At 43.4% G+C, this 8964-nt stretch overlaps 1 protein-coding gene across 1 annotated transcript in view; it reads left to right on the top strand.

Annotated features, from left to right (window-relative positions):
- Positions 1–1429: 1429 nt before the first annotated feature.
- The window catches only part of irs4b (insulin receptor substrate 4b), a 29087-nt gene continuing 21552 nt past the window's right edge, over positions 1430–8964 (top strand). Inside the window, exon 1 of the mRNA XM_039668811.2 lies at positions 1430–5174. Within this exon, the coding sequence (XP_039524745.2) occupies positions 1712–5174 (3463 nt within the window). The 5' untranslated portion in view covers positions 1430–1711. The remainder of the gene's footprint in view (positions 5175–8964) is intronic.

Genomic DNA, 8964 nt, shown 5'->3' with positions numbered 1-8964 from the left:
GGAACAAAATACACACTGAAAAAGCTTTCTAATGAAAATGCCAACTGGCCATCAAACAGACAAACAGATCAAAATTGATCCTCACATCTATTTCACCAACACACATTTCAATTTAACCTTATAGTAGTTCCACGAGAGTGAACCAAGTAATTATTTCACAATATTTTCTCAGCAGGTCAAACAGGGCGTCACAAACAGAGTGAAATGTTTTATCATGTGAATGAGACATGTTGGCAGTGGAATGGTTTTTAAACTTGAATAACACAAGGAATTAATAATGTAATTTAATTCATAGAATATAAAGTTAATATTATTTAATCGTTTAAATTAAAATATAGCCTATATGTATATATTAGACAGCACTGGGTGACTAAATTGCTATATTATCCTTATGTTTTTTATTATCCTTTATTATTTGTTTCACTGAATTGGCCACATGTGATCATTTTTATTTAACTTTATTATGGTTAGAAGTGTTTGCCACTGTCCTTCCTGTATCCCTGTAGCACTGTTTTAGGTGTCTTACATAAAATACATTGCCGTTTGCTCTTGCCACACTCTTTCAGTCCTCATGCTCCCCAATAGCATGTTCACACAAGTGTGCAGCAACCTTGGCCATCTTTCTTCTGGTGTTTTTCAGAGTCAGTAGAAATGTCTCTTTAATATTCTAAGTTATTTGACCTGTGAACTTAAAGGTGCATGTGGATATGGTTCATTGAACAAGCATGGAAAACAATGTTCAAACCCCTTGCAATAAAGGTATTAGCTTATCTGGATTTCATAAAAGACAGTTTTGATATTCAAGATGAAGATGTTATGAGCATATTTCCCCCAGAAATGAGAAGAAATTTAAATTTACAAGCACATTATCTCAACACACACTTACAAAACACCTTTAAATGCCAGTGCTACTATAGTGTAAGACGAGTGCCTTGCGAGTTACAAGTCCAGATTACAAATCCAGACTTCTTGAGTTGAAAATACCAATCACCAGAAAAATACAATAATAATGTGATAAAAGGATGTATTCATTGGCAAACAGGTAAGAAAGGTAAATAGACAACCGGCTGCTGTAAGTAGAACTAGCAAGTGAAGCGCATTACGAAAGGAATAAACAACACCGACGACAAGGAACCATGAAAACGCCTGTGATAAGACGGATGACCCTTGAGCTAAAAGCTACAGCCAATGAACGCTCGATATCCTATTACGCAAACTGCTTTGCATCAAATCATTGGACAAAACTCTGTCACTCATCAGACGTCACTCTGCCAGTTCAATGAAACTCCGAGTGAAGCCATTGGTCAGTCATGTTGACGTATAACCGAAAAGACCCAGCCTGATTGGTCGTAGCAGCTTTCAATCATACGTTTCGCTCAATCAGGTGCCTCCTGCCACCCACAAGCGAATGACGCATGAGTCATGTGTTGTTTGTGCTGTGCTCCGTAGTGTACACACAGGGCGCGAGGAGCAGATTGGTAGCCCTCTAGGAGGATCTACCGATAATAGATCGGGTAAATGTGGTCATGTTGCAGTTGCTGGCATTGAGTTCTAGGATCATTGACTGGGATATCTGCTTTTTATGTAGCGGCCGAGAGAACCTCAACACTGAAAATACTTCAGCGCGCCTCTTGAGACACGGTTCCCCCCAAACAAACATGGGGTCTCGGTCTATAAGTATGAGGTAAAGTGACCTTTAATCTCCTATCTGATGGCAAATTTCGCGAACTACCAAGAAGGCAAAGCCGCTATGTTGATGTTGGAAACGCAACAGCGGGCTATCGGGACTAACGGTAAACCTGCAACGGCGAACGGCGACGTCTCTGTCGGGGAACCCCCTTCCGTACTGGATGTCGGCGGCGCTGCTTTTCATCAACCGAGTGATCAACATCAACAGCACCTGGAATCACCGGCGAGGAAAGGATCCACGACCTCGTTTAACCGGGCGTACGAGGACTCTGCTGCGAGCAACACACACGCTACCTCAGCTTCCCCAGCTGTGAACACCAGCTCTGCTGTGTCTGACGAAATTAGGAAGTGCGGTTATCTGAGAAAGCAGAAACACGGCCATAAGAGGTTTTTCGTCTTGCGGGGGTCGAGTAAACTGGGGCCGAGCAGACTGGAATACTATGACAGCGAGAAGAAATTCCGAAACACCCTGCGCTCGAGCGCTGCTGCCGCCGCCTCAGCTGGCACCTCTCCCCCCAAAAGAGTGATCTATCTCTACCAGTGTTTCACGGTGAATAAAAGGGCAGATTCAAAGAATAAACATCTCATTGCTCTGTATACTAAGGATGAATACTTTGCCATTGTTGCTGAGAATGAGCAGGAGCAGGAGGAGTGGTACCAGGCGCTCAGCGAGCTTATGAGTGAGGGGAAGAGGGGTCATCTGGACGCGGAAGAGATTGACGATGGATACGGTACTGTGACTCCAGGGACTGACTTTAAGGAAGTGTGGCAAGTGAATGTTAAACCAAAGGGCTTGGGCCAGACGAAGAATCTAACTGGTGTGTATAGGCTCTGTCTCTCTGCCAAGAGCATCCACCTGGTGAAGCTGAACTCTGAGACGCCTTGCGTGAACTTGCAGCTGATGAATATCAGACGCTGTGGCCATTCGGAGAGCTTCTTTTTTATTGAGGTTGGCCGCTCTTCTTCTATTGGACCTGGGGAGGTTTGGATGCAGGTGGATGATTCTGTGGTGGCTCAAAACATGCATGAGACCATTTTAGAGACCATGAAGGCGCTGAAGGCATTTACTGAGTTCAGGCCCAGAAGCAAAAGCCAGTCTTCTGGCACCAACCCGATGGGCTTTATCACCACGCGGCGACATTTGGGCAATCTGCCGCCCAGCCAGACAGGGCTCCAGCGGAGGTCTCGGACAGAGTCTGTGGTGGGCACTCCATCTAGCAGAAAGAGCAGTGGAGCGAACGGATACCGATTCCGCACCTCCAGTGAGGGAGAAAGCACAATGAACCGTCCCTTTCGCTCTGTGACAGGTAGCCTTATTCATCTCAACACAGCCCGTGCTAACCTGAGCCGGCAGGAAAGTAGTAGTGGGGCCGGGGGCCGCTACATTCGTGCACCACCGGGCTCCACTTATCATGCCCGTTCAGCCTCGCTGCCAGTGTCACACTTCCCTTCAACCACCAGTCCGATCAGCATGTCTAGCAGCAGCGGGCATGGATCTGTGTCAGACACCATCACTCGCCCCTCCAGCGCATCCATTTGTGGATCCCCAAGCGATGGAGGTTTCAATTCATCTGACGAGTATGGCTCCAGCCCTGGAGACCTCCGCTACTTCAGAGTACGCAGCAACACCCCTGACTCCCTGGGAAACACACCACCCATCCGTGAGGAGCACTGCCTCAATGACTACATGGCTATGGGCTGGAATCGTGATGTGTTCGGAACGAGCACGGCTGAGGCCGCCCGAGATGAAAGTGCTGATGAAGATTCACGACCGGGGTCTTTAAGGAGGCGGACGGCCTCCTTCTCCAGGTACGTTGGGGGTGCTAGTGCTGCTGGAGTAGCTGTTTATCAAAAGATGACCCAGACCACCTTCTCGCTGGACGAGGCTGTGGCTGAGAGTAGCTCTTGGAGCGGCAGTGCCCAGACTGTCTCTACCTCCTCCTCCCTCTGTTCTGACTACAGCTCCAGTTCTGAACACAGTCAGGACCGGCCCCCTAGCCTACGGCCTGCTGACGCTCCTAAGGATGATGGGTACATGCCCATGATGGCAGGTGTGCTGCCCTCCACTAGTGATGCAGACTACATGCCTATGCAACCAAATATCTTCCTCTCTGCCTCTCCACAAATCCAAAGGTCTGCTTTAAATGTTCCCCAGCACACAGACTCTCAAGGCTATATGATGATGCTCCCAGGTAGGAGTGGGGCTGCTGACTCCCCCCTCCCTTCCAGCCCTGACATTAGCAGACGAGCAGAGGCACAGAGAGCCTCTGACTGCCCCAAGAATGCAGAATACATGGATATGTCTCAGAGCAGCTGCACAGCTAATGCTCAAAAGCTTTCCACAGAGAATTATTATGCCTTGACCACTCCTGGCGTCCCCAAGTCCTACAGTCCATATTTCTCTCTCCCTCGCTCATACAAAGCCCCATCCAGAGACCAGGCTGAGCATGATGATTATGTCCCAATGAGTTCCCCAGCGAAACCAGTCTACATCTCGCCCACAGCCACCCCAGATCGCAGTAGCAGGTGCCCACCTTCTGAGTCTTCTCAGCATAATAGCTTTACGGACCGCCGTGCCGTTCGGCCGAACCGTCTGCCCCTAGGAAGGCGAAGTCACGGCTCTATGAGAGCATGCGAAGTGGCAGTGCGACCATCCAGCCCTGGAGAATACATGAATATTGAATTTGGGGATCGGCCCACATATCCTGCCTGCCCGTTGTCTGCTGAAGGTTCTCCATCAACCCTCAGTATCAACCGGGAGCAGCGTAAGTCCCCTCTGCCACAGGACTACATGACTGTCGAGGTGGCTGGACTTCCACCTAAGAGTCGGTCCCCTCGGCCCTCTCTGGTTGCCCCTTGGAATCCTCCTTCATATATCCGGCCCTCCTCATCCTCCCACTGCAGTGGGCTCATGGTGGGTAAGCCTGACGACTACACAGAAATGTCCTTTGGGCCTGAGGACGAGTCAAAGAGCCCCACAGCCATGCTTGAGCACCTATGTATTCTGGAGCAACAGTTTTTCCCCTTCAGCCCCCCGACTGAGCCCAAAGTTGTCCGTGCTGATCCCCAGGGCAGGCGGAGACACAGTTCAGAGACCTTTGTCACATCTTCAGGAGCGTCAGGTGGAAGTGGCTCGGACACCAATGGCACTGTACCTAGCAATGTTGGGGCTCAGCAGGTGGGCCGCAACAAGGGACAAACTTTTGACTGCGTTTGGATTGATAGCATGACATCCAGTAGTGATGTAATGCTGGGAACCACATCAGATTCAGCAAATTCCCCCTCTGTGAGGTCTGCAAGGACTATAACTGTGGAACACCAGAATGGCCTGAACTACATCTCCCTTGACCTGAGAGATGATCTCCGGCCTGGGAACGCTCACAATGCGCTTACCTTGCCATCCCCCAGTGCTCCTCCTCCAGAGAACGGTGCCTATGCCAGCCTAGATTTAATGAAATCTGAGGAGTTTACAGCAGTGTCTAAAGGTTAGCAATCTTTGATTTGACTCTAATTGTTTTTTGACAGTCATTTCTCTTAAAATCATGTCTCATTCCTTTATGAACAGACTTACCATCTATACTGTATTACAATCTATAAAATATGTTTTAACAACTTAAAAGGGTTAGTTTACCCCAAAATATATGATGATATGCAACAAAAATGATATGCTTTATTCATTTACTCACCCTTGTGTCATTCCAAACCTATTTGAGTTTCTTTCTTTGGTGGAACAAAAAATATAGCCAAGAAAAGAAAAAAATTCTCCATACAATGAAAGTCCAATGTTGTTTCGACCCTGTTGACTTTAATTGAATGGGCAAAACAGTCTTCAAAATATATTTGAGTGTGTAACAGAAGAAAGTAAGGCATAGCCTAGAGGTTTGGAACAACATAAGGGTGAGTAAATCACAGAACTTGTAATTTTTGGACAAACTATTTAAAACAACTTTATTTTAATGGCCCCCTCCTCTTGCCATCTCCTTCCTGTTGCGTTACTCCTTCTAACTCATTTGCCCAAAATGTTTATTTTTTTTAATATCCACTTTAAGGGACTGCTATTTGGCTGAGTGTGTGTTGCAGCAGGGGGAGTGAGAGAATGCAGTGTTAGTGAGTCAGTGTTCTCAGCAAGCCCTAGATGACTAATTTGTTTATCGTAGTTGAAGCAGAGCTATATGCATGTGTGTGTGAGAGAAAAGGTTGGTTTAAAGCTTCTGATAACTTTCTAGCATATCTCACCCTCTCTCTTTTTCTCATACCTTTATTTTTCTTTGGCAAACAGCACTAGATGCATGACTCAGGTGATGAGACACAGGAAACTTTATTTTCAGACAGCATTGCCAGCCAACTAGGGCAGCATGATATTGAAAAAGAAAAGTCCTGACATTGTAATAGATTGTTTTTTCTGCGTTATACATTGCCATAGGAAAACATTACTTGAATAGCTCTATTTGGGAAGAATTAATCTTTCCAGATTGATTGGGTTGACTTTTTTTTATTTTATTTTATTGGAGTGAATCTGTGTAGAAAATAATTAACAAATTGCAAGCATAGATAAATACAATAGAACAAAGAGACAAAGGAAATAACAGTGCTTTGTATTTCAGGTAAGTCTATCAGTATTCAGGTAGACCTACATAAATTGAAAAATCAAATGTAAAGAAAATCAAATGTGATTTTCTTTGTAATTTGTTGTTTGATTTGTTGAACATTGCCACAGACAGCAGCAGGAATATTTGGCACAAATTCATAATGATAAACATCTGTTTTCTTTCTCAATTGTTTAGTTCACATAAGCCAGGGGCTTATGTGACCTAAACTCAGTCCTTTAGGGCCACTGTCCTTCAGAGTTTAGCTTCAGCTTGCCTCAACAGACACACCTGTCTGGAAGTTTATAGTATGCCTAGTAAGAAAGATGGGCATTTTGGCTTAATTTTGGCGTGTGTCTATTCAAGCACAAATAGACAAGGGGACAACCAGAATTCAGTGTTTGCATGCTGTCTGTGCTCTGCTCTGTTTGCCTATATAAAACAGTGTGTGAAATTGAGTTCTCTTTCGTGTCGGTCGTCTTGTCGTTGAAAGGTTTGAAGTCGCTTGAATGTTTAAATGGAAAGTTTATCATTTGCACATTCTTAGGTTGTGACAGTCTGTGATGGTTAAACCTTGCAATTAATCTGAAAAACAGGTGCTTTTCGAATCATGGTGCCTGGTCTGTACAGATAAACTATGATCCCTATACTTGACATCAAACATCCTGTGACGTGACTATCACGGATACACACACATTACGATATTGATGTTAAACCCGGATATCGTGCAGCCCTACCACCAACCATCTACAGATATAGACTGCTGTGCATAACATGGTATGTCATTGGCATTGAAAAACACTGGCATCCTTTTGGGGGCACTGTAGGTAGGCTACTATGCTAATAGGCTCCACTATTTGTTGCAGGCTAATTTCACTTAAACACCATATAGGTCTCCATCTGCCATAACTTTAAACAAACAGGTTGTCCCCATCTAAACTCAAATCATCAAGTCAATGTTGAGTACTAGACGAAACCGTTAAATGTTATAAAGGGAGTTTGACATGCAGATGGTTTACTTGCAGTTGTCTCTACACATCTTTTTGGTATAATTTCATTTACATTGAAACACTTACACACTTCATATTTTGAATTTAGCTTCGCTTGTTTGATATACACTATTAATCTATCCATCTATCTGTCCCATTTATTTATAGCTATAAAATCATCGTTCATGTTGTCTTTCAAAGGTTAGCATATCATCTCAAAAGTGAACCTCAGTTCCATAGATGGATTGCATCATTTCTGTGTAGCTTGTATGTTCATTGTGTCTGTACATGCCTGCCAGCATAAGACCAGTAACGTCATAAACTGAATTCTAAACCTTTTTATCTGTGTCCATACTACATGTTGGTCGGGGTAGTTTCTAGACTTTACTAGATTTTTTTGTATGATAACAGTACTTGTTGTGATATTGTTTGTGTGTGTTAGTTGATTTTTTTTGTCTACTTGCTACTGTTTATAGGAGTCATGGATATTACAAATTATGACTCCCCCCCCCCCCCCCCAAGCCTGTCCTCCCATTTTTAACTACTTGCGAGCCCTGTTTTACTGTAAAATTGTTAAAACAACCAGTTCATTCATTTTTATGAGTTGATGAATTGGTCACTTTCAGTGTTGGTTCTTTTGTCGTCGTTGTTAGTAGATCTGGCCACAATCCTCTAGCATCACCAGTGGTTTGCAGACCACTGCTGCTCTTTTGGTGCCAGGTGTTGGTACCAAACATGTTGTACAGTTTCAAGCTTGTGCATGTTTTCTTGGCTCATCCACTGGTTTCTTTGATGTGGGTTAATAGTCTCAGCATTTTACAGCATGGGAGTTGTGCTGCAGGAAATGCATCAGTGTCGAAAAATGTTGTTCTTAAGCCTGCTGTGTTCATCCACCTGGAGAAACTAGGATTCAGTCCAGGCAGTTGTCTAACTCTTAATCTCTCTCTCACTCATGCATGCTCTGCTCATTTTCATCAGTATTATTGAACTCTTTTTCAATATTTTTTTACTTTATTGTACCTCAGTAGTGCCATGTTATTCTTTTAAGTACAATGGTATGTGAATATGGAAATCATTCAGTGCCAAAGTACCATATTCTTTTTGTTGTGCAGTGGTGGTCTGAAATGAGGAGGCAAAGTCTGCAGTGTTATTTCGTGTAAATTCATGTCCCAGTTACACATAGTATTGGCAGTTTTTCCAGGTTGAATAAATAAACATAACTTATCAAAAAAATAAACAAATAAATAAATATGCTTCTATTTTGCATTAATGTTCTACAATAGAAGAATACTGTTGTATTTTAAACAAAAGTTTAAAACTAATCATGGCATTAACTGTTGTTACATTTACTCAAAATTAAAAAGTATAAGAACACAGTATAAGAACAGATGCAATATTTCATATACATTTTATTTTCTGCTTTTTTAGTTTGTTCTGTTTAATAGTCAGCTTATTTTTGGACCATCTGTCATCAAAGCTAAACATTGTTCACAGACACAAAGATGTGTTCATTTCATTTCACCAAGCTGATTTTGATATCTTAAGTGCATGAGTATTATATTTTATTTTAGTCATCCCATTAACAGCTTTATTTAACTGTTCATCTCGATCGGTTTGTGGATGCCGAACATATATTAAAATGAGAGTCGGGTTTTATTATGTAAACAATACCATAAGCCAATCAAACCACGATGGAGGTA

This window comes from Pimephales promelas, chromosome 1 (genome assembly GCF_988280905.1).
Source record: "Pimephales promelas chromosome 1, fPimPro1.hap1.1, whole genome shotgun sequence".
Taxonomy (NCBI): domain Eukaryota; kingdom Metazoa; phylum Chordata; class Actinopteri; order Cypriniformes; family Leuciscidae; genus Pimephales; species Pimephales promelas.
This window is presented reverse-complemented; position numbering and strand designations above follow the sequence as displayed.